The sequence below is a fragment of the Saccostrea echinata genome, unplaced genomic scaffold (assembly GCF_033153115.1).
Source record: "Saccostrea echinata isolate AGI-Se365-2 ecotype Australia unplaced genomic scaffold, CSIRO_AGI_Sech_v1 ptg000046l, whole genome shotgun sequence".
In the NCBI taxonomy this organism is placed as follows: domain Eukaryota; kingdom Metazoa; phylum Mollusca; class Bivalvia; order Ostreida; family Ostreidae; genus Saccostrea; species Saccostrea echinata.
In genome coordinates, this window is record NW_026889795.1 from 9,791,947 (window position 1) to 9,819,609 (window position 27,663).

General features: G+C 35.0%; 1 protein-coding gene across 1 annotated transcript; it reads right to left on the minus strand.

Annotated features, from left to right (window-relative positions):
• Positions 1-19,803: 19,803 nt before the first annotated feature.
• Positions 19,804-25,893, minus strand: LOC133202020 (uncharacterized). The gene has a single exon (XM_061337798.1). The coding sequence runs from the start codon at positions 25,891-25,893 to the stop codon at positions 19,804-19,806; it is 6,090 nt and encodes a 2,029-aa protein (XP_061193782.1).
• Between the last annotated feature and the right edge of the window lie 1,770 nt (positions 25,894-27,663).

Here is a 27,663-nt window from a genome sequence, read left to right on the forward strand (position 1 = left end):
TGTTGATGACATAACAATGCTACTGAAGTTGGGATAATATCATCAGTCTATAGATTGATCGCAGGAAACCAAAATTGGCGGCAAAAAGGAATGAAAATTTTCCGAGGGGTGGATGGCACATTTTCTATACCCCGGTGTATAGCTTTGCTAGACTTGAAATTTTCAGACTATACAAAAATAGTTATTTTACCGTCTTAACTTTATATAGGTTATGTTTTAACAGACGTATAATAAATACAAATGTACATTTATAAAAAATTATTTTTCCAATTGATAAACTTAAAAAAAATATTTTCAGTTTGTATTGGATTACGAGTCCTAGGCATAAGGATATTGAAAAGGTTATACATGACTGTATGTGCGCGCTACACTTGACTGCCAAATTGACACACATTAAATAATTAAAAACTCTAAAATTGAAAACAAAACGGCGTCCTATTAACTCAATAAATAGCTGAAAATATTTGGGCGTGCAATCTTTAAGGGTAATTTGGCAAAAAAAAAAAAAAAAAAAAAAAAAAAAAAAAAAAAAAAAAAAAATGTACATGCTATATAAAACATATTAGACCTATTTTATAATTCTTACTCATAGTCTACAAGTACAACACACAAGTACTCGTATGCATTGATTTACTTAAACTATCTCTTATTGCTTTTTTTCCTTCCAAATTTGAAACAATTAAACCTACGAGCAACACCCCCCCCCTCCCAATAAAAATACGCTCATAAATATTGATTCTCTCTCTCTCTTTCTCCTTCTCTCCCTCTTATATCTAATTATTCTAAACATTTTACGAATGTACATGTAAATACCTTGCATGCGATTTGGATAAAAGGTAAAGAAAATAAAATCTAGCACATGATAACACCAAACTTAAACATTTTATTTATTTAATTATTATATACAATGAATGACTACGTACTGATAGGAGTAAGCATTGATTTATTGTTATGTGAAATAACTGCAAATTTTAAAATTACTCTCACAAGACAGTGAAATAAACAACGTGCATACTTTTTTGCATTCCCAAATTATGTCGTAATTTTTAATGTAGTCCACTATGACGTCATGTGGCTCGGAAGAAAAGAAAGAAGTATATGCAGTGTTTTTATTAAAATGCTTTTGTAAATAAACCCCGTCATCTTTATGTGAAAAATAAAATTTTGCATTACATTAAGTAGTTTTCTTCGTAAAGATGCACATACAGAGCACACAGACATCTGACATGATGATATAATGTATTCATGTGCACGGATTTTTAAGCGATTGATATCAAATTATGTGGGGTTTTTTAATTAATATTTTTCATATTTATTATAAGAAGTAAAGTAATACCATCTATCAAAGTATCCATGTTTCAATAGGTCATTTTTTTTTGGTTACTTTTAAGTATAAATTTAATAATCGACTCTGTAAATCCCCCCTTCCTCCTCCCCTCCCCCCCCCCCCCCCGCAATTGCACCTAACTTTCATTAAACCATTTTCAGAATGATCAAGATTTAAATTTACTGTGAGTTATTTACGCTTAATAAGCATTTAACTCTTCGAGAGAATACATTAAGATATTAAAACTGAACAAGTTTGCATGTCAATATATGACATCGATAAACTAAAAAAAACGCAAAACAGGGAAATAAAATCCATGACATGAAACCGAGAGCGTCTAAAAAAATCCAACGGCTGACCTCCATGCCCCCCAAAACACGCTTAGATTAAAGTACCCGTCTCATTTATAAAATTATCGTTATTTTTATTAGGCTACGTGCTTTTCTACAGCTGCTCTAGAGCACACATAGACCTTTAGTAAAACGCAAAATCGTCTACGTTTTGACTTACGACCTTAAGTAAAACTCGGCACAGATCAGCTAGAGTGAACGTTACTAACTCTTAAAGCTTTTCATAAGATTTTACAGATTATCTCTTTCCTTACATATTATCCTCTTTTGATAAAGTTCTTATCATTGAAATACGACCTCTTCCATTTACATACAAATACACGACTTGGTTTTGACATTACCTGCTTCCTCCAGTAGTTTTATCCCCCCCCCCCCTCTAAAAAAAATTCCCAAGTTACCCCAAGCACAACACACGAAGTGTGAGGTCGATATGTTTTTCTGTGAAGTCGATCTATCTATGGATTGACCATATGAAAGGGCTAAATTTTTTATATTATTTTTTAAAGACATTAACAAAGCAAAATTGAAAAAAGTAGGATTTTTTTAAAAACTCATGACCTCCCGATCACGGAGCGAGCGCTCTACCGACTGAGCTACCGTGAAATGCTAAATCTGTTCGTGATTTTTTTAATAAATTTATGCTTGAGATATTAAGGAAGCGATTGCAAGGGTCCGTGAAAAAAAATCCGCTCAATGAATTTTTCTCATTTTTACATATAATTTGCCTTACGTTAATGGTATCATAATATGAAAATATCAATCATGATCATCAGGGTTATAAGGATGATATGGTTGCCATGGTAACCGCATTTTTTTTCAATATTTTGATATTTATGAGGTGAAATTTTATATATGCCATACAGGTATCAAAATTGATACAAAATTAAAATAAATCCACCAGATATTAAATAATATGCTTTATATTCAATGAAAATTAAAAAAAAATTTCGGAAACTATTGATAGATGTAGTAATGCCAGCTCTACTTTGGGGAGTATTCATTGTAAATTTGCAGTAATATTTTCACCTCAAGAGCAGTTCTCAACGTCTTGACAAAAAATTACCCGATGAATTTTCCAAAAACTAATATATTTTGAACAAATTATTATAAGTGACTTATGTTTAAAATATGAAGTAAGGTCATCACATTCATTTTGAAGCTACATGCATTTCAATTACCCCCCCCCCCCTTCATAAAATATAAGATTTCATAAATTTTCGTATGATGGTTTCCTGCTGAACCTTAATCGTGTATAGTCTGTTAAAAGACTAAAGAAAAAACAATATGTATAGATTAAATAAATACTTTTTCTGAAAATCTTGCGTTTGTTGCTCATTTTATATGTAAATCAGAATAACAAAAGTAAAAAAATAAAATCATATACTAAAAAAAATAACAACATGCACATTTTTTTTTATTTACCCGTCTCCAAAGTATTCATTCCGTTATTATATCTATAAATATATATATATTCTAAACCAGTGCACAGTGGTCCAAGGGGCAAATTGTTCATGCGGTGAACAAACATCGAGGTCTCTGCACTGTAACCTGGAATCGGGAAGGGGGGGGGGGGGGAGGTAGACACTTGTCTGAACACATTGAATGAATAGGGGTTATTTCATAGAACTTGTATCTGCAATAAATATATAAAAATGTTAGTAATATCTTATTTGGCAAATAATAGTGATTTGCTATTTAATATTTACATTTGCAAATATTTTTCCTTCATATTCTTCGCATCATTTTCTCATGAACTAGGTACATGAGTACATTATGACGTCACAATTACAAAGAAGAGTTGATGTATCTGTTTTTAGGTCACCTGAGTACGTTGTTCGTCGTCAATCAGTCGTAAAATTTTGAACATTTTTAGCTTCTTCTCTGGAACCACTGAACCAGTCTCAACCAGTTTTGGCATATAGCATCTATGGGTGAAGGGAAGAACAAATTGTGAAATTCATGGCCCCTGCCCCCCCCCCCCCCCCCCCACCCTCGATGTCTGAGAGGTGCGGCTAAAACCATCAAAATTAATGCAATCTTTAAAAATCTTCTTTGCCCCTGTACATCAAACAGTCAAACTGTTTGCATGATTGTAACGAGCAAATCTCTACCAAAATTGTGAAATTCATGGCCCCCCTGGCCAGGGTTTTGTTATTAGGGCGGGGCTTTAATGATTATTTAGTGAAAATGCTTTAATTCTTTGAAAATCTTCTCCTCTGCCCCTGGGTATTAAGCCGATGAACTAAGTACATAGTTATGATGAGGAAGAGTGCCTATTCCAAAATTGTAAATTTCATGGCCCCTGGGTCAGGGGTTCTGGTGTTAGGGCGGGACTCTAATGATAATATAGTGAAAATGCATTAATTCTTTGAAAATCTTCTCCTCTGCTCCTGGGTGTTAAGTCAAAGAACTAAATACATAAATATGATGAGGAAGAGTTCCTCTTTAAAATTATGAATTTTATGGTTCCTGGGTCAAGGTTCTGTGTGTGTGGGGGGGGGGGGGAGGACTTATTTAATGTATACTGAAAAAAAAGTATTGGTTTGAAAATCTTCTCTTCTGCCCCTTGGTGTTTAGCAAACAAACTAAATACATAGTTTTGATGAGAAAGGGTGCTTCTTCCAAAATTGTGATTTTCATGGCCTCTGGGTCAGGGGTTCTTATGCTTGGGTGGGGCTCTATTGATAAGCAAAAATGCATTAATGCTTTGAAAATCTTCTCCTCTGCCCCTGAGTACTAAGCACACAAACTAAATGCAAAAATATCAATGTAAATGTATTAAATATAATTATAAGTAAATGTGCCTTTTCTTTGATCCTGGGTATCTAGAAGACAAACAGGGTACACAATTGTAATACGTGAAGCAAATGACAGTTAGTCCCCTTTTGCTAGATGTTATTAATCAAGAAATCCTTGTACATATATAGTTTAATTAACAGGTTATTTGCTTGAATGAGAATATAAGAAAGAATGTTATATATATATATATAGAAACAAAAAAATGAATGTTAGGTTTAAATGAGCAAAGCATGTTCAAAGTCATATTCATGACTGGAAAGCAATATGAAAGATTGACATAAAGATTATTTATATATTTAGCAAAACTTGTAATTGTACACAGTATGTTTACACTGTGGTGATCTCTTTGACAGTAGGTGAGTCTTTGTCATGGTAGAGTCATGGTTAAAAAGAGAGACAGGATAAAGTTGTTTTATACTTTATCAAAGTAAACAAAGAATCACAGAGACCCAGGATAACTTATTGTAATTAGTGACAAGTAGCATATAGCCATGTTGTATACCCAAGTCTGTGTGTGTACTGAATTGCAGCACTAGGCAAGTGACAAAAACATATCTGTATATATTGAATACCTTACACAATAGGCACGTTTTCACTGTATTTATATATTTTGCATTCATTATCATCCCTTTAAGACTTGCGAAAACCAAGTTTGATCCCAAGGAGATCACTCCTGTCTAGCACGTTACTATAAGCAAGGGAATTTTTACCAGATTTTTTTTAAATTCTTGGGCAACATTGCTTCGATAAGTTAGTTTTGATTATACTTCTATGGATCCTTTACAGTGTTCTATTATAATCAGGTGACAGTTGAGGCCCTTGGCCGGGAAAATCATAGGTAGTTTATAAGAGACTATTAAGTTTTGGTTTTAGAATACAAATAAAATGTTTTTCTTTTCCCCGTCTCTGGATATCACTGGCACATCTGAGTTTATAAAAAGGGAAAATATTAAATCATTTTTTTGCACAAGTTTCCAGGTGTGCACTTAACTGGATTTGTCTATATTCAGGTGTACTGATGTGTTGCTCATGTACACGTACACGGGCACGAAGACTGTTGCCAGTTTCACCAATATAATATTCTTTGCATCCAGGACATATGATGGCGTATATGACATCTTTCGTATCACATGACATGTTGGCATTAACTTTAAATTCACGCCCGTTAAAATTATAACTCGTCCCTTCTGTAATGTAGTCACATGTGCCGCATCGAGGGTCCGTACACTTTGACACTGTATAATTATGGTCAGCGAATTGGGAGGAACAAAGTATTCTCTTAAGGTTTTTGGGCTGACGTTTACTGCTGATAAAACGACAGTTTTTGCATGTAGTTTTCGTTTGTTCATCCTCTTTAAGTAAGCTATTTAATTCATAAACAATTGAATTGATGTTTTTATTTCTGGGATTGTACGTGTGAACAAAGGGTATTGTTTCTCCGTCCTTCGCACGTCGTGTGTTTGAAAGTAATTGTGTTCTATCATACTCCTTGGCTTTCATAATACTATTATCTACCAGTTGCTCTGGGTATTTTTGGCTCAATAAATACAATTTTAATTCCTCCAAACGGATATCCCTCGTATTAATATTGCTCACAATGGTACAGATCCTTCTTGCGAGATTATATGGTATAGCCGTTTTAGTATGGTGGGGATGGCACGATCCGAAATGCAGATATTGGTGTGTATCTGTCGGCTTATAGTATATATCCGTATTTAAGCTGGTTTTATCTTTTGATATAAGAACATCGAGAAATGGCATTTGTATCATCTGTTTCCATTGTGAATTTGATATCCGAGTTCATTTGGTTTAGTAGATCGTAAAACTCCGATAATTTGTCGACATCATCATCCCATAAGATAAAACAGTCGTCTAAAAATCTTTTCCATTTAGACTGTATATTATTTGCAGATTCTATTCCCCATAACGAACATAATTGTTCATGTAACTTATGTTCTAAATAACCTAAGGTTAATGTTGCATAGGTAGGTGCGACTTTCGTCCCCATTGCAGTTCCCTTAGTTTGAAGGTAATGATGGTCAGAAAAAGCAAATGAATTGTTTTCTAGAACTAATTTAAGTGCTTCTAAAATAAAATTCTGTTGGAATCTGTCATTTAGTATATCGGGATAACTTTCCATCCAAAATTTTACAGCTTCCAATCCTAATTCTGTAGGAATATTAGTATATAAACTAACGACATCAAAAGTGACAAGTTTTGTGTTACAGGTGATCTGAGAAGGTAAATGATTTATGAAATCCAGATCGTCTCTTACAAAGCTGGGTACTTTTTGACAATATGGTTTTAAATGTATATCCAATAAGTGACTCAGACCAATAAATGACATTAACCTTAGGTTATTTAGAACATAAGTTACATGAACAATAATGTTCGTTCGTCGTGCGGAACTTCCATTTTTAGATCTTCTTATTATAAAGAATGGATCCTGTATAACTACAGACTTATACTGTAAACCTACGGACACGCATCAGTATTTGGATTATAGATTGTGCCATCCATCCCACACAAAACGTAATATCCCGTTTAATTTACCACGAAGAATTTGTACAATTATTACAGATAAAACCCTGCGTTCTAGACGTTTGGAGGAATTAAAAATATATCTACGACGACAAAACTATCCAATTGATTTAATCAACGCTGGAATAGACAAGGCGTCCAAAATTCCAATAGAGAACCTTAGAAATCCACGTCGTGTAGATGACACCACCGATGACGGGAAAATAGCCTTTGTTGTGACCCATAACCCACGAAACAGAAATATCCTTATGGACGCTAAAAGATTCTACCCAATTTTAGAACAATCAGAAAATATGAAAAGTTTAATACAACCAAATGATATTATCAATAGTCGACGACAGGCACCCAATCTTAAAAAAATTGTTAACCAAAGCCCGTTTTACTACACAGGAGGAAATTCCAACCATTAAAAAATGCGGAGATCCAAGATCCAAGATGCGGAACGTGTACATATTTAGAAGAGAGAAATAGAATCCAACTTAAATCAGGAATGGAAATTAGAACCAATTCACCAATGAACTGTAAATCCGAAAACGTTATCTACTGTGCAATCTGTCCGACGTGCAAAGAATTCTATATTGGACAAACGGGAAAACTAAATGCCCGGGTTCGTGTACACAAACAACAAATTAAAGACCCTAGTGTGCGTAATACACCATGTTGTGAACATTTTGCAAAATGCGGCAAAGGAATATTTAAGATTTTCCCTTTTTATAAACTTCCCAATGAAAATGAAAATCTACGTTTGGCAAAAGAGGACTACTTTATCAAACTCTTTAAACCAAAGCTTAATCGAAAATGATACATTATTATATAACATATTGTAAGATTTTATGCAAATTATGTGTTCAAGTTAATGCAATATTTGTACATTATCTAATACGGCAACTTAACGCTACCTTGATCTATTATGACGTCACAATGAACTTTTGCTTTTGGACGTTACCAGGTAACCTACCTGACATTTGTATAACTGCCTGAAGAGCCTAACATGGCGAAAGCGCTTGCAGAAAATATTTTGTGATTTTTTGGACTTTTATATATATATATCTCCAAACACGTAGTCGTATATAAAAAAAATCACAACACCGAAATAAACTCTACCGGTTTCATTTTCAATCTTCAGGAGTTTGACAATATGGCTTTGTTACACATCAATATGTTGTCAAACTCCTGAAGATTGAAAATGAAACCGGTAGAGTTTATTTCGGTGTTGTGATTTTTTTGGTGATATATATATATATATATATATATATATATATATATATATATATATATATATATATATATATATATATATATATATATATATATATATATATATTCATCGAAATCAAAAACTGAAATACAGAATTATGTATCTTAGTGTAGTCTACTTGTGTGTCAAGTTATATTGAAATCAGACCAAAACTGTAGGACTAGTAGTGTTTTGAAAGTACTTCACAGAGGTATCTATTTTTAGTAGCCATGGCAACACCGTTCATCGGAATCAAAACCAATACACGGAATCAGGAATCTTTGTGTAGTCTTCTTGTGTGCTAAGTTATATTGAAATCACACAAAAATTGTAGGAGGAGTAGCATTTCGAAAAAAAATTGTTTACCGACGGACAGACGTACAGACAGTCAGACAGACGGACGGATGATGGACATCTTACCATTGCTTAAGCTCTTATGGGTTCTGACCAGTAAAGATAAACATGAGAAAAGTGTCAATTTGAGATTTCATTTAATTTGATGGATGTCAGCCTTTAATCCTTACATGTAAAATGATATAAAGAAGATATTCAATGTTTTTTAGTTGGATGTGGAATTTATTTCACGAGTGGGACAGGATTTTTTTTTTTCATATTTTCACGAGTGAAAATATAAAAAAAAAATCCTGTCTCACGAGTGAAATAAATTGCATATTCAGCTAAAAACATTGAATTTTCTGTTTATTACATTTTCTTTGATTTTCTCTTTCCCTCTGTCTTTTCTTAACACAGTGTCACAGGCTGTGATGTCATAGTTGAGCGTTTGAGACGTCATAGCTTAGCAATTGTGAGACTGAAAACATTGTAGCATGGATTTTAGCAACATATTTTGGAAGAAATTGGCAGTTTTAGTCTCTATCAAGGCGGTTTAGTTACTATCTCTATCTTACGACAGGCCAAATATTATTTTTTACTTAGATTGATATCCTTTCACACTGTGCGAGAATTTCACTTTGGTATCATTTCACACTGTGAGAGAATATTATTTTTATTCAATAAATAAATCACAGTATTTCACTGTTGAAATGGTAATAAATGAGCTTCACAACATTTTCATCATTTAATCTTTCGATTGTAAACCCTTCTGAAATATACCACGACTGCAGATTCTGAAAGTGCATGTATGCTTGATGATCAAAAGTAAATATGCAAATATTTCTTAGTAAGAACAATGAACCAGGAACGGTTTTAAATCCTACCCTTACGCGAGTAAACATTAAAAAAAACACTGGTGCGTTTAGAAATAAGGTGAATCCAATGTCATTATTAGGATTAAGAAGCAGATTTAACAGAGTAAAACATATACAGTCGATTAGTTAGTATGACCAAACGATAATCAAGTACTCAAATACTGGTTGACATCCCTGAAAAATGAATAAAAATGAAAGAGTCATAGCGTATTTGATAGGCATTTTCGCCTACGATAGTAGTATCATTTCTTAACCAGAATTTTGTCATATAATCTCAGTATAAACATGTATAAACTCAAACTACACTTTAATGATATTTAGATATTAATAGTTCCTTTAAACGATTAGTATGAGAATCATAAGGTTTGAATGGGTTATATAGTTAATTTTAAGGTCGCTAACTAAACTATGACAAACTGTTACCAAAGACCATCCTGGACCAGAACAAAACATTTTATGAATAATTTTATTTTATTTGATAATTTTATTTGAGTATGACTTAATGATTTCGTGGCACAGTGGAATGATCGCTGGACTGAAAATACATGAATCATAATTCCGAGATCAGACCATTATTTTCCATTCATATAATTTTTCTTTGTATGTTTTTTTTTTTTTTTTACTTTTTTATGTTTGATAAAGAATTTTTATCACGTTTCAAAACTTTTTGATAAAGAATTTTTATCACGTTTCAAAACTTTTTGATATGACAAAGCTTACATGTTATTTAAATCATATATTTAAAATTCTTGCTAGAAAATCAATATTGTTTGATGTTTCAGCGATTCAAAGTTGGATTTTCTCAATATGCATAATTTTGATCGCCGATGTTATGCGCCATTGCACTGACGTCATAGGTGTCAATCCTGGTCAAGGGAAGTATTTATTGTGTATACAAAAGGGCTCATTTGTTGCGTCTGTTAAACTTGTTAGAAAATAATCAAGTGATAAATGGATAATTGACAGCTAGTAAGGTATAATTTGTGGCTTTAGGATGCACAAATGTGCACAAGAAAGGTTTTAGGAAGATTTTTTTCTACATTTCCTGGACTTGGTATAGAGATGAAAGAGGAGCCTTTTTCTGCAAACGCCACGGAGTTTATCTCCATTCAGAACAATTGTTTATGCCCGATCACGAATTGTACTACAAAATATTTTAAGGAAAAGATACCTTTTTAAAAAATAAATAAATAAATAAATGACCAACACGCATTTTTAAAAAAGTCGCACAGAATCTAGTAGGAATTTTGTGAACTTCGTAATGGCGTACGGCGCCATTGAAGAGGTGTCATTGATTGATAATACATGATAATCAGTGCTGGAACAGATAGAAGATATACAGCATTTATTTATATTTACATAATTGAAAAAATGAAGGAGAATTTAAAATTCACATATTTATAAATATTTACGAAGTTAAACTTTAGTAATTCGTTCTAATTAGTCGAAGTCCCGAGTTCAGTTGTCGGCATATTTTCTGGTTATTTCTCTCTTCTAAACGTTCATACATAAAAGATTGACTGTCCATAACCAAAGAAATATGGTCGATGTCAAAATTTCAACCGGCCATATTGTGTAGTCTATTTATAATATGTAAAAATCTATTCAATATATTTTTTCTTACGATAAGCTTTACGAGTACTATTTGACAATTGACACCTATGACGTTTCAGTACCACGTCACCCTATCTAAATAGTGGAAATTTTTAGTTCGAGGACCCTATATTACGGGCCTTTTATCGTCTAATTACGCCCGTTTTCAAACTTATTTCATAATTAAACAATAATTATATGTTTCAAAAATATAAAAGTGTTTTTTTTTTTTTTTTTTTAGAAATTTAGATACGTGATAAAAACCCTATAAGGAACATAATTACAAGAGTTGAAATATACACGAAACAATCTGAAAGTCTCTCGGGAAAGGACAGTTTTAAACTACAGGTATGTCGCCAAATTTTGTAAATTCACAACACCTTTTTTTATATATATCTTGACAGATTTGGTAAACCTTTTGTCTCAAAATTAGAGTGATGAACATGTAAAATGACTTTTATGTGCAATATATGCACCTAAGAAAATATAATACAAGTTCCCAATGAAATCAAAAAGGTCAGTCTTGAATGAAAAGGAATGCCTATAAATAGAAATTGGTGATTTCCATAAAATGCTTGGCTCTTTATGAAAGTTGTCAGGAAATGGCAGGGATGCGGAAAAAAAATTAGTGCAAAAATGTTAGGTAATATAGATGTAAATTATAAGAAGTCAGTCACGTATATAGTAGAGTTTTGTATATTATCAAACATAATTTTACACTAGATAAAAAAAATTGTGCGTAAATGGGAGAAGTGTAGTGGAAGCTGTCAGGAAGTCTTGAAAAAAAAATGAAGCATGTTTGTAGCGATAGAGTTAGAATGAATGTTATACTGAAACGCAAAAGAAACGCAACAAGCAGTACTCTATAAATATTTGAATTTTTTATCTAATAACTTTCAAAAATGAATATAGTAAGGTAAAACTCGATTTATAAACATCAGATATTTGATAAAAATGTTAAATTATAATCTTTTAGCTTCAGAAAGTAACACATGAATGTTAAAACACCCCCCACCCCGGCCATTCAATTACAGCGTGCAAGACTGCCATGTAGAACAGTTGCAGCTTGATTTCTACGATGCAGTAGGTTCATAAATCTATAGATCTGAGCGAAAGAATTATTCTTTGCCATTTTTAAATGCCTGTTTTTCAGATGATGGGGTCGAATTTTCTCTAACCAAGCGCAGTGTAGTAACCCTTGGACTTCCGGTTCAATGACTGTAACTCATGCTAATGATATGTAAGAGCCTGTTGAGGCGTGATGTGTTGCATATTTGCATCTCTAACTCTCCATCACCTTTATTTTGATATTTTTCCAGCTAGAGCAATGGAAATGCGCACTTAAGTCATTTTTAGGAAGCCTTGGCATCGCTTACGGAAAAGAAAAGAGAATGTATTTTTCGAAACATTACTTCATTACTTATGATGAACAGATAAAAATTCTTAAAACCCCATATAATTGCCAAATATTTTGTTAAACATGCAATTTTTGATTTCTTTAAAGCGAACTCAAAAAAAAAGCATAAAAAGAAGGAGTTATTCATGTAAACTTGATTAACTAGGATTTTTATCCTAAGGTTACAGTCAATCTCACGGCGTATAAACAGCTAACCACCCATTCAAACTGTGTTTCAAGTTTATTGAAGAATGTGGTGAAAGGCTAAAATATACAAAATGAACTGATACATAAACACATAACAGACAGTCATAGGATATTCATACACAAATACCTTGACTAGATAATCAATCAATTGCCATTTATCTGATTTACATACATTTTGAAATTTATAAGAATATATTAACATGATTAAGCCGAAAGTACACTTGAATTTATAGTTATGAGATCTCATAATATCTCATAGAGCAAACTATGCAAATATATCAATGCAAAATCATACACTGTAAATTTGGCGGTATCTGCTATTTTTAAGAAACTTAAATGTATTAAACAAAACAAAAACTGTAAACCTGGAAACATCCGGTTAAATAAGTCGTACATGAACTAATTCGTGAACACTACAGTCAATGTTGTCTTGATTACGAGTTACCAAAGAGAATCTTCTCAAAACTCATCGTGAATTTCAGCAAGTTTCACACTTATATTTCACTGATCCTTCTTTTCAATACACCAGCACTCAGTCTTATTATGGCCTGGAAAAAAAATCAATATGATTTGCAAGAAAAAGGCTCCATGTTGTCTGAAAAAGTTGCATGTTTCTTGAATAAATTTAAAAAAACAAACAAACAAGAAGTGTGGGGATACATTGAGTATGAATCAAGTGTCCTTAAACTTTACTGGACATTTGAAGATTACAATTAATAAAATTCTATTACAGATCCAATTATAAGTAATATTTTCCTCCAATCTATACCCTTCTAAAAGACTTGAATGACCCTGTGAACCTTCTTGCGGCCCAAAGAGCAAACATTTGGAAAGAAAATGAGAATTTACATAACATGGGGCCTATAGTTATATTATTATTATTCTGATTAACAATATCAAGGTAGTTTTTTTTTGGAGATCAAGTCTTCCGACAATCTGTCGGAATACCCATGATAACTAAGTGCGCCCCGTTATTAGCAGACCTTTTTTGTATTCATATGAAGCAGAATATATTCAAAGTCTTCCACATGAAAAGAAAAAACTTTCTTGCTGTGGCCTTCAATTCAAAATTTTGATATATCGAAAATGTATTATCAATTAACAAAAATATTCATTTTCACTCCTACTTTGACTCGATATATTTATCCCTGTGAGCTCGAAATAAAAGATACGACAGAGTCTGACACATCTGTTTCATATTTGGATATTTTACAAGAAAAAAGGCGTTAATGGTAATCTAACAACAAGACTTTATGAGAAACACGATGACCTCAATTTTCCTATTGTCAAATTCCTCTATTTATGTAGCAATATACCACTACCATCTGTACATGGAGTTTACGCGTCTCCCAATTGATTAGATATGCAGATCTACATACCTAACGAACAATTTTAAAAACGAGACAAGCTATGGATAAATAAGTTGAAGACACAAGAATATTAACAGTCTCGTTTAAAGTCAACATTTCACAAATTCTATGGTCGATACAATGACCTTGTTAGCAAATTCAGTCAATGTTAAATGTCGTTTTTCATAGAAATTGATTGGCCATTATTTTCATATTGAATTCTACTTTCCTTTTTGTCGCCCGCGTGGCACAGTGGTTAGAGCGTCTGCTCAAGAGTTGCAGAGTAAGGAGTTTAATCCTTACGTCGCGGGTTCAAATCCCACTATCGGAGGTGGAGATCGGTCCTTCGGATTAGACCGTAAAAACCGAGGTCCCGTGTCGCAGTAGATGCTGGCACAAAAAAGGATCCCTCACTGCTCAATGGCTGTAAGTGTCGAGTATAGGACAAAATTTGCAGCTCTCCAGTGGCAAGTGGTGGCATCTCCATATGAGTGAAAAAATCTCGAAAGGGACGTTAAACAACATACAAACAAATAAACTTTCCTTGGGGGGGGGGGGGGGCTATCATGGCGGGTGTGACCGGTCGACAGGGGATGCTTTAACACCTGTTCCCACCTCTGATGTTTTCAGAGGTTCGTGTTTGCTCTGCTCCAAACTTGTATTGTTTCAATGAACTTTTGAGATTGATTACTGTTCGTTATGTTCATAAATCATTGTAATAATTTGACAATCCTAGGCCTGTTTTTGGGGAGAAATACATTTTGTTTTTTAATTGACTCCCTCAACTTGAGTTCGACTTATAAGCATTAACTTTAAAGAAAATAACAATTTCCTTTAAATTCCTATGTTAAATATTCAATCCCTTACTGCGGTCTCATCCCTGTCCAAAAGGATTACTGTTTAAGTAAATTTGAATCCTCATTGCATATCAAAGCTTCCTGGCTCGGCTGTTCTTAAGACGATTTCTAAATGATGAATTGATTGTATGCTATTTTAAGTCCCCTTTTGATACTTTTAACACATACGAATACGTCACCATATCCTAGTTATGGGGAAAATGTTAAGTTTACAAAGTGGAAAAGGAATCATTTGCTGCTAAATCTTTGGATTCTGCGCTAAATGTAAAGATTATAAACTGAAGATTCTAGATTTGACAATGTCTCATGGATAAAGTAACATATGGTTCAGTTTACTTATAAGATGCATAAAATTAAAATGTCTCACCTGGGAAAGGTCAGTCCAGATAGCATTGAAAACATTATCCTTCATGACACTATTACTTCCAGAATCATGGGAGTACCTATTTCTATATAAACGAATTCTCTCTATGTCGTCTCTCTCCGTAATGTGTTCTACATTAGGTTCTTTCCCCCATCCATTTCCAGGAGGAGTAATGTCGGAGTAGTTCTTCAACAATTTATACATTATGGTAACGTCCATAGATAAAGATGATACACGAGACTGAGTGTTGGGTTCACCTTAAATATTGATATTACTGGATTACTACCGTTAACTACAACTGTTGGTACAGGTTTAGCTATGACAAAATTAAATGCATCTCTAATTCTACTTCAAATCATTTGGTTATCCCCTTGTTTAAAGAACAGGTTAATGATAGTTAAGAAAATATATTTGTAGATAATAGAAATGTGAGGTAATTTACATCGATCAGCATAAAAGATGAATGATACATGTAATTTTTGCATGATCAATGAAATGAAACAAATACGTCTTCCTTGGACTAATGATATAACTTTCAATTTTTACTGATCCTTTTTTGGGCGTACACATTCATGGAAATGGATAGGTATAACAAAACAATTTTTTTTAAACTTGACAGGTATCCATTAGAAAATCTTTTGACATAGTTTGTATTTCGGAAAAAAAAAAACTATAATCTATGAAAATATTTTTAAGTGAATCTATCCTTTTTAAATTTTTATTTCATAATGAATGCCAAAGTAATCATGCAATAAGATTATAGCCCTTGGAAAAGATTCAACAATTTTAAAAACATGAGAAATCAGAAACAGCTAGCAAATAATTAACAGATTTTGCTGGTTAAAATTCCAGAATATAAAAAAAATATTTAAATAAAAAGAAGGTGATGTGTCATAACACTCACCTGAAACACTGGGACCTGTTTGAGAAATTTTCGAAATTTCCTTTTCTTCTATATATTTAATCCCCTAGCGATCATTGACACCGGATGCATTATTAAAATTTAAGCTTACATGGCGGTGATTATATATCAAAGCATTTTTGTTACCTTGGTTCTTCTTTTTTTAAAAAAAAAGATATTTAAAGAATTCTTTCGAAATATCAATATGTATATTTATTTCCCCCTATTGTCATATATATAGCCCTGATGTTGATCATCAGACATTCATAGGATTTGTTTAATTTATTATATGTTTTGTCTACTTGGCTACCGTGACCGGTGCAAATAGAGAGCAAATCCAGATTTAGAAAATTAATCTTGAAGTGAAAATAGTTTAAAGGATCTCATTGATAGCATGAAAGAATGCATATATTTTATTATTATATGTACCAAAGAATATATAAAAACCAGATATTGAAAATTAAAAAGAACCTACAAACATCAGCAGAAATTGACATTTCTGGTAATTTCAACATTCGTGAACAGATTTAAAAAAAAAAAAAAAACTTCCTAGATTTTCCCATCCATATTTTGTCGCAAATGCTTTAACTATCTTATTTGAAAAATGTCTATTATCCTTATGTTCATGGAGAAATGACGAGGACAGTAATTTGACAAAAAATTTGATATCTTTATGCATGTACATGTACAAACATCTGACCACTAACTGTTTGTTTCGATCTAATTATCACGTTTACGATTATATTTTTTGTAGCTTTTAAATAGTGACACATAAATTGTGGCTTTTATGTGGAGATTGGAATGCCTGTATTCATTTAAGTATAAAATGAACAACAGTCTAGCAACAAAAAAATTATATGAACACATTAAAGTTTGTTTTTTATTCACAGCTAAGATATGATGTAAGTAAGTTCTGCACCTTTCTATTGCTTATAACTCTTTTTGTCAGTTCTATAAGTCAGTCAAGGCCTTGATTTGAACTGAGAGTTTTCACATTTAATGTTCGTAACTTTCATGTTTACAGTGTAATATCTTCCGTGTTTCTAATGCTTACCAGAATTTGAATGGCATATGTTGAGCTACATACATTTTTTTGAATAAAGGCTTTTTATTTGTCAATGTTGGAAAAATAGAATTGAAAAAAAAAGATTTCGAGCAAACTTTGCCTGTGCCCCTTAAAAAAAACTTCACAAATAAATTATTCATTATGGACTTTTTACCTATGGAAGAAGAAATGATTCAGGGCTACAAGTGCAATGTAAAAGACAATATTCCTCCGATTTTTATAATTACAGAAAACTTGACTGATTGGAACAACTGATAAAACTTTCTATTTACTCAAAAATATACTGTCTCATGTATATTATTTACCAACTGTATTTAACATAAAAAAAAAAACATACAGTACACAAACGATTGCAGATTATTGCAGTAATCTTTATATCACATTAAGGATCATGTTAATTACATTGACTAGGGAAGAGAATTGCTAGTTCTGGTGGTTTAAATCGGTAAGTTCCTCTCCACATACATGTATCTGTTTCATTATCTTTTAATGTCTTCACTAAATCCTCTTTAGGAAAGAATCTATCAAAACAGATTCTCACTGCATCAGTTCCAACTTGTTATAACCTTAAAATCTAGACAAAATTATCCACAGAAAAACAAAATACGAGGGTTGTTAGAAAAGTTCGCGGACACATTGATTTACGGAAAATCTATTGTGAACTGTGAAGTATCTGATTAAATTCCTATCTTTTGTTTATTAGTATGTAAAAAAAATCAGGTCCATTTACTAAAATTTTGAAAATTTACAATAATTTTTACTATGCGGTCATAGGATTCACGGAGCAATCACATGACGTTAAGTGACGTGACAATCAGATTTCAAACCCGTTAAGCTTTTTCATAGTTCTAAATATCTTTCATTTCTTTCGAATTTTCTTGTCTTTTTCTACTTAAAAGTTAAATATCTATATCAAGACATGTTACTTTTCTTCTATAATGTCTTTTGTGCTGTTTCGGATATTAGTGAGATCTTAAAATAATAGTCTACGCAGTTAATTAAGAGGTCAGGTATGGAAACAATGCAAAATCCATAGCCGCAATGTCCATGCGATAAGTGGGGTATTGAGATATCGATCGAGTTAATCATTAAAAATGTTAATCCTTCCATTCTTAAAAAGCTACTACCATTTGAATACTTTGTCCTTTGTACATGTAGGCAAAATCCAGCAACATCTAGAAGCATTTTAGTTTATTTTGGACATTTTCCTGTCTGCACACATTTTTAGTAGCTCGGTGCTCCATGACGTTCCATGACGTTCCCATTCTTGGCTTTGTTTTTACGCGTTGATTATTTATAAATGGCTATAAAACAGTCATGCACCCTCCAATTTAATTCAAAATTTCGGCAAGTTACGTTTCATGAATACTGTAGCGACAGGTAACATATTATAAAGCTTTCTGCGCTACAACTGTGCAATTTTTGATTTTAATAAAAAGTCTATGTAATGTAAACGTGCGAAAAAGTAGCATGCTCCGTGAAGCACGTTTTATCAAAATAATATAGCTGTATATTTTTAAGGATCACCGGAAAACACCAAATCTTTGTATATTTATTGAAAAATAGGTAAAGTTTTTATCTGGAGAGTTTAACCGGTTTCATGGAAATAGCGCGCTCACAATAGAACTTGTCCGCGAACTTTTCTAACAACCCTCGTACATATAGTAATGTACTTTAATGACAAAATTATTTGAGTATTTAATAATTGTTGTTAATGATATATATCTCCATAAAAAAAACCCTTTGTCCTGTTAGGAAATACAGATTGTGCTACAACAAGTCTGCTTAGTCTTGCAAATTTATTGTGCCTCCTCCTGAGAGGGTGAAATACTGAAAACAAATAACAAAGATACATAAGTATGAATTCCCATGAAAATACAACTGAATGACAGTTATGAACCATATTCAATTCTAACATGCCAATCCAAATTTTACACTATACCAAAATTAAAAAATAGATGAAAATGAAGGTTTTACACATTAGCAAACAGTAGTTTTAAATCTAACAATCTAGCTTAACAACATATCAATGCAAACACACCTGATATTATGCACACGGTAAGTATCAATGAAATTAATCAAAGATTTGATACGCAAAATGTAATGGACATATCCATGTTTTATACTTGGCCTGAGCCAATCATCAACACGTGTATAGAGTAATAAGTAAATATGCACAAAATCTGACTTAAAAACTCTATAAAACCAATAAGATACACCATGAACAGTGTGATTAACATTAAGCAATAGATAAAACTCACTCTATGGCTCTTCATAGCTCGGAAAACTGAAAAACATACAAGGTGTCGTTTACCGGGAAATGCATAAATTCTAAACTAAGAAACCAACAATTGTGAACAAGCAAAATAGAAAAATCCGGAATTACAATTCCATCACACTCCCCTACTGATTTCTATCAGAAATCATCAAATAAATGAAATGAACATTAGGTGACGCACATAAGGGTGTATCGTCAACAATATAAAATTCAGTTAAAAGGCTACATGGACTTATGAATATACTGCATTATTACATCTAAATGTACATGGCTTACAGTTTATATTTATCAATTAAGCTGTAATACATGTAATTACAGTTTTAGACAACTCTAAATCACTTCAACCAGTCTTACTAGCTGGCACACTGGGCGCACATAGGACACTTTGGAGTCATTGCGAACCACAGTCACCTTCACCTTACGAGTCTTGGAATCTTTGCTGTGATATGTTTCCTCCACCACTCCTAATGGCCACTGACTTCTGTGGGATTCTTCATCTTTAACAAGAACAACATCTCCTTCTTTAAATTGTTCACCTTCACTGAACCACTTTGCACGTTTCTGTAATGCATTCAGATATTCTGCCTTCCATCTTGACCAGAATTCATCAGCTAAGTGTTGGACTAACTTCCACTGGCTGCGCAGAGCATCCTTGTTCCCAAACTTGGGTAATTGAAATGAGATGTCTGGTCGTTTCTGTGTCAGCAACAATGATGGTGAAAGGACAGCTGGTGCCTCAGGATCTGAGGAGACTGGAACAAGTGGTCTACTGTTCACAATGGCACAGGCTTCCGCCATGAAGGTTGACAAAACTTCATGTGTCAAGTCAAAGGATTTGTTCTCTAGGAGAAGAGCATCCAAAATGCGTCGAACCGACCCAATCATCCTCTCCCATACACCCCCGAAGTGGGATGCATGGGGAGGATTAAACACCCATGCTATTTTACTTTCAGTCAGGTAATCCTTTACTGGTCCAGTTTCGACAAACTCTGCATCAATGTTGAGTTCTTTAACAGCCCCTATAAAATTTGTCCCTCGATCAGACCGAATCTGCTGGACGGGACCTCGTAACGCTATGAATCTACGCATGCAATTAATGAATGAGGCCGAACTGATCTCCTCTACAAGTTCCACATGAACTCCACGAGACACTAAACAGGTAAATAACACACCCCATCTCTTTGAATTAGCTGAACCGCCCCGTGTTCTCCTTGTTACAACTGACCAGGGTCCAAAGACGTCTAAACCAACAAATGTGAATGGCGGAGCTTCTTGCAGTTGATCCTCTGGTAAGTCTGCCATCTGAACCCATCCAAACTTCCCACGAAGTTTTCTACAAGTAATGCAGTGGTGGATCTCAGATGAAATCATGCGCTTTCCGTTGACAATCCAATAACCAAAAGATCGTATAACCCCTTCTGTCATTTGCCTGCCCTGGTGGTGTATCTTGGAGTGATAATGACGTATTATCAGAACAGCAACATGATGGTTCTTTGGAATTATAATGGGATGGGCTGTATGCTGATCACCACCCGGCTTGACTTGTTTACGACGGATACGTCCACCGACACGAAGGAGACCATCAACACCCAAGATAGGATTCAAGGGTAAGAGGGGACTGTTCTTTGGGGGATCACTGCCATTTCTAATGGCCTTGATTTCTGCACCGTAAGTTTCTAACTGCGCTTCTTTGATGATGAGTTTTTCTGTAGACTCAAGCAAATTGGTGTCATCAATGACCTGAGAGGCACATGTTTTCCTGGCAAGCATCTTCAAAGTCATTATGGCTCTCACTAAACTTTTCCATGTTGAGAAACGTGAAAAGCGTTTCGAACCTAATACTGGCTCAAGCACTGTCTTAGCAGTTGATACTTCTTTCTTTATCTCTTTATCAATCTCAGCATCAATAAGAGGAAAGTGTTCATTCACATCATCAACCTTGACACTTCGTAAAAAGTCTGGTCCTCTTAACCACATGCTGTCTGAGAGATCTGAAGTTCTAAACTTGCGAGTGGCGCCATCTGCAGGATTGTCCTCTGTGGGTACGTGATTCCACTGTTCTGGTCCACAGAATGATCTGATGCGACTGACTCTGTTAGCTACATAAACATGAAATCTTCTAGTTTCTGCTGATATGTATCCAAGCACCACACGACTATCAGAGTAGAAATGGAAATCTTCTTTCTTGAGATCCAGTTGTTCTTTGGCCACTTCAGCCAACTCAACAGCAACCACAGCAGCACACAACTCTAAACGTGGTATAGTATGGCCATGACTGGGTGCTACCTTTGCTTTTCCAAGCAAGAATCCTACATCAGATGAATCTTCTCCTATAGTCTTGATGTACGCCACAGCAGCGATAGCATCCTTAGAGGCATCACAGAATATGTGGACTTCAGTACTAGGAACCTGGGATAATGAAAGTCTTCCATACATCCTTGGGACCTCAACCTCTTCTAACTGACGAAGCGATTTCACCCAGTTTTCCCATTGCTCACGAAAGGATTCTGGAAGTGGTTCATCCCAGTTGGTGGGACCTGGAGGCGACATCATCTCACGAAGAAGCATTTTACCTCTGAGTGTGACAGGTGAGACAAAACCCAGAGGATCGAATAAACTGTTTATTGTTGACAGTACTCCTCTACGAGTGTAGGGCTTTGTTTCTTTTGAAACTTGAAAGGTGATCTTGTCAGATTCGATATTCCAAACCACACCAAGAGTCCTCTGCACTGGCATAATCTCCGAACCAAAATCCATGCTCTTTAAGTCCTTAGCAAGGTCATCTTGGTCAAATTGGCTGAGAACTGACTTGGAATTAGATGCTATCTTATGGAGACGCAACATTCCTCCTTCCCTAAGTGCTTTCTGGGTCTGCTTCATCAGACTTACAGCCTTCTCCTCAGTGTCACAGCTAGTGAGCCCATCATCTACATAGAAATCATGAAATACAAAGTTCTTGACATCTGGTTCAGCATCAACAACAGATAGACGTAAACCATATGTGGCCACTGCAGGGGAAGGGGAGTTCCCAAAAACATGCACTCTCATCCGGAACTCATCTAAGGGCTTTTCAAAGTCGTTCCCCTGGTGCCATAAGAAGCGTAAGTAGTTGCGGTCTGGCTCATCAACTCGGAAATTATGAAACATTTGTTCCACGTCTGCTGTAATGGCAACAGCATTCTGACGGAAACGAAGCAGAATGCCTTGTAAACTGTTTGAGAGATCTGGTCCCTTCATTAATACATCATTCAGTGATAACCCTTCGTGACGAGCTGAGGAATCAAATACTACTCTTATGGAGTTGGGTTTTTTAGGGTGGTACACCCCGAACATGGGGAGGTACCAACACTCTTGTCCTTGGGGAATGGTCGGTGCCTTCTCAGCATGTCCATGTATGAAGATTTTATCCATAAATTCCAGTACGTGCTGACGTTTTAATGGGTCACGTTGGAGACTGGAATCAAACGACTTTGCACGCTTCGCAGCTTGTGCTCTGTTGCTAGGTAGAACTGGTCGATCCTGTCGAAAGGGAAGTGGTGCTGACCAATGCCCATCCTCCTCTTTCTTCATGCCAGATTCCATCACATGAAGAAAGGCTTTATCCTCAAAGGAGAGTCCAGTTTTTTCGTCATGTTCTGTTTTCACAAATGGGTTGTCAGCAATATGGAACTTACTATCACATGGTTCGAATATAGATGGTCTACCATTTTGTAGTATGAATGTCTTATTCACGTTTATAACATTTGTGTGGTGCAAATTTCCCATACAAACTTGTCCAATAATGACCCAACCAAGAGGGAGCCTTTGGGCTATTGGAAGGTCACTCTCACCGAGTTTCTGGTCCAGAACATGGTGTGCTGAGACAACATCTCTTCCTATAAGAAGTTCAATCTCAACATCATCCATCACAGTAGGTATGAATGAAGCAATTTCTTGAAGGTGAGGGTAGTGCTGTGCAACGGCAGGGAACGGAATTTCGTCTCTGTTATTGGGTATGTCGTTGCACTCAATGACGACTGGTAGCTCTAACTTGCATGTCAAATCCAACGACTCGATCACATAACCATGACCCCTCCTTCCTGAAGTAGTAAGTCTTCCTGCACATGAAGACAGTATGTACTGATATTTAGAACTTCCTGGTGAAAAGAAGTCAAAGAATGGCAATGTTGCTAATGAATGGCTGCTCTGGTCATCAATGAGAGCATACACAACTCGACACTTCTGTGGATCATCCTTTAGATATACTCTAACTGGTATAATCTTAGCACAGGATCTGCTAGTACCCCTTGGTTTTCCACAAACTTTAGTGCAAGCATTCTTCACTGTTCCTTCTGGTGAGAGCTCCCCTACGTGGCAATCCACATCCGCATGAAGTGCACTTGGATGTGAAGATTTTTTACAGACGTCACATTTCACATTTGTCTTACAGTTCATAGCTCTGTGCTTCTTAGGTCCACAGCACTTAAAACATATACCATTGGAAAGAATGAACTTTTTGCGCTCTTCAAGGGGCTTCCTGCGGAAAGCTGAGCATTCGTTGAGTAAATGCTTTGTTTTGTGTAATGGACACAATTGTGAATCGTCTAGATTGGTAGTGTTACTTGTAGTCTCAGTCTTCTTGACAACCACAGTTGATGTTTTCTTTGGCACACTCGAACTTGAACTCGTCCTTTCTGTGCGGTCGAACTGGAAACTTGGGTCATTCCGAGTCTTGGCCATGTCGTGTATAAACTTGACAAATATCGAGAAGGGTGGAAAGGTGCTTCCCTGTTGCCGTTTGAATCTACTAGCTTCTGTCACCCACTTCTCCTGTAGGTTCCAAGGTAACTTTGATGCAATCGGGTTTATCCCGGTAGAAGAATCAAAATAACCAAAGAGAACATGGTATTGTGGTTGTTCCTTCACAGATGCTATCTCACTAACTAGATCAGCTAGGTCGAATAGACGTTTGTTGTCATTGGCAGTGATTCTAGGGAAAGAAGTAATGCGCTCTTTCAGACTCCTTTCCACCATCTCGGGTGAACCAAATCTCTCCTCAAGCCTCTCCCATATTTTCCTTACAGCTAGTGCTGAATTGTCTGCATTACATGCACGAATGGTGCTGGCTTGTCTGGATGATGCTGGACCCAACCATCTAACCAAAAGGTCCAGTTCTTCGGTTGATGTAGTGTCTAACTCTTTCATGATCCCTTTGAAGTTTAACTTCCATGCAACGTAGAACATTGGGTTATCGTCATACTTGGTAAGTCGTGACAAAAGTAAGTCTTTTTTCACTAAGAACTTGGTAAACTCTGTCATCTGGTTAGATGTATTTGTTGACGATGAATCACACGTTGGATCTCCAACGGCACAGGTATTACGTACATTGTCAGAATTCTGAACGTGCAGAGGGGATGACGTGATCATCTGAACTCTGTGAGGTGGAGGTCTAATAGGGGTGAAAGAAGGAGCATCTGGGTCCAGGTGAGTTTGTCTGCAATGTGCATCACTGTTGTTGTTTACTTGTTCTGTGTCTTGAACAAAATCTCTGACTTCCTTCACCACATTAGGAGGAGCATCATTCTGTTGAACTTGCGTAAGCTGTGGGTGAGGAAGATTCTTCACATATTCTTCCGTGCGTAACTTTCTTGTAGACGACATCTCTGTATCTTCCCTCTCAAGTTTAAATGTTTCTCTCATGACCTCTATCTCCTTCTCTCGCATTTCGATCTCACATTCAGCCTTTACTAGCTTTAGCTGTGCATCCAACGCCGCCCTTTCCTTGAGAATTATCACCTCCTTAGCAACATATTTCAACTTAGCTCGAGATGCGTTTAGTTTTGCTTCCACTCTTTGGAGGTAGGTACTTGAACTTCCACTCCTGCTTAAGATGTACTTGGTGAGTCCTGAAGAAAATTCACTAGATTTTCCTGATTTGGATCTGCTAGGACTATGTTTTCTTTGAACCTGCTGCGAATGTGTTGATTGCACTCTGAGTGACCGTGCCGATAAGTGTTCATCTGACTGTTGATAAGCCTTTGAGTCTTTCATATTAGAGAGTTCATCTAAACTAAGATGCACAGCATCTATCTTTGCACTCATAGCATCCATAATAAGACGGTGTGCTGCAGCTTCATTTAGGCTTTCAGCTGTTCGTGTGCCTTGTAAAAAGGCTAAAAAGTCCTCTGAACATTTAAGGGATGCGCTATGGCATGAACTCAAGAGCTGTCGAAAGGCGTCAATACAGTTTTCACTAGAGGGTTTTAGTAACTTAATATCATCTATGCATCCATCAATTTCCCTTTTGATGTCGCGAATCTTCTGAAGGTGTCTGTCAACTGCAGCTTCATACTGTTCCTGTCCCAGTGTGGACAACTGACGCATCCGGGTCATCTCTCTCTCTGTCCTTAGTTCCGGCTTCAGGCTCATCTTGGCCGACATCAGTGGAGCCAGATATTTCACTGTGCTACAACAAGTCTGCTTAGTCTTGCAAATTTATTGTGCCTCCTCCTGAGAGGGTGAAATACTGAAAACAAATAACAAAGATACATAAGTATGAATTCCCATGAAAATACAACTGAATGACAGTTATGAACCATATTCAATTCTAACATGCCAATCCAAATTTTACACTATACCAAAATTAAAAAATAGATGAAAATGAAGGTTTTACACATTAGCAAACAGTAGTTTTAAATCTAACAATCTAGCTTAACAACATATCAATGCAAACACACCTGATATTATGCACACGGTAAGTATCAATGAAATTAATCAAAGATTTGATACGCAAAATGTAATGGACATATCCATGTTTTATACTTGGCCTGAGCCAATCATCAACACGTGTATAGAGTAATAAGTAAATATGCACAAAATCTGACTTAAAAACTCTATAAAACCAATAAGATACACCATGAACAGTGTGATTAACATTAAGCAATAGATAAAACTCACTCTATGGCTCTTCATAGCTCGGAAAACTGAAAAACATACAAGGTGTCGTTTACCGGGAAATGCATAAATTCTAAACTAAGAAACCAACAATTGTGAACAAGCAAAATAGAAAAATCCGGAATTACAATTCCATCACACAGATCTTTAGCAAAAGAGATAAACTTTACATAGATATTATAATAATAATTATTATTATTAATGATTCAACACTGTTTAACATGTTAAATAAAATAGAAATCAATATTACCAAGTTCACCACTCTCTGATGCTGTAACATTGCACATACTTTTGGCTTCAGAAATCTCATATTCCTCATCAGTAACCTTTAATACAAAAGAGCGAGGGGCTCCAAGGGCCAAAATCGGCCCCATCTCAGAAATTAATTATATTTTTCTTTTTATATGCTGTGAATGTCTATTTTTCAAAAACAATAACAAATTGTTCGAGGTGGTTAATTTTGGGAGAAAATTAAACCTTAAACTAAAGACCGTTTAAAGTTAGCTGCAATAATGTAGCCCTCTCCGATATTTTTATCTGATTTTTTTCTGGAGAGGGCTACAATTCCACAGCATCTCTGTAATGGTGCAAATATATTTTTTTAAATACGGGCGACTGCAGGCAAAATAAAATGTTTTTACATTCAACTTACTTCTAAAAAGGCGAAATTTTTATTCACTGTCAACAACATAGCCCGTTAAACGCGAAAACCAGATAAAATAAATCTGCTTGTTTACCAGTCGCTCTCATCAGAAGCCATGACAGTTCTCGCGTGATGCACTGAGACTTGCGCTTGAAAATTATAAATTACTTTGTAAAGTAGATTTTCGGGGTTACTAAATGATTATGCTGTATGGCATCATTAAATATTTATAAATAAAACTATTCCATGTGACATTTTTTCGTAAACAGCGATATTTATGCCTAAAATAAGGTAATTCATACAGAGATCCGCTCCCTAGAGATCCCTAGTCTCATTGGCTGTCCCAAAATAAAATCGATCAAGGTCAGTAAACATGGCGGATAAATTCAAGTTGTGATGTTGACATACACGAAAAATAACGGATATATGGATTGTTCTGTGTATGTTTGGATTGATTTATGTTTTGCATAACTACATTTTTGGAGTTCAGGTAAGAAATGTCAATTAAATAGCCATTTACTGATAATTTAAGCCGAAATTCGTGCGGGAGTGAATCACTCCCGCACTTGCACCATTACGGAGATCCTTAGGAGTTGTAGCCCTCTCCCAAAAAA

Bases quoted from the DNA above. Each gene is read 5' to 3' on its own strand.
- LOC133202020 (XM_061337798.1), bottom strand. From the start codon at position 25,893: ATGTCGGCCAAGATGAGCCTGAAGCCGGAACTAAGGACAGAGAGAGAG.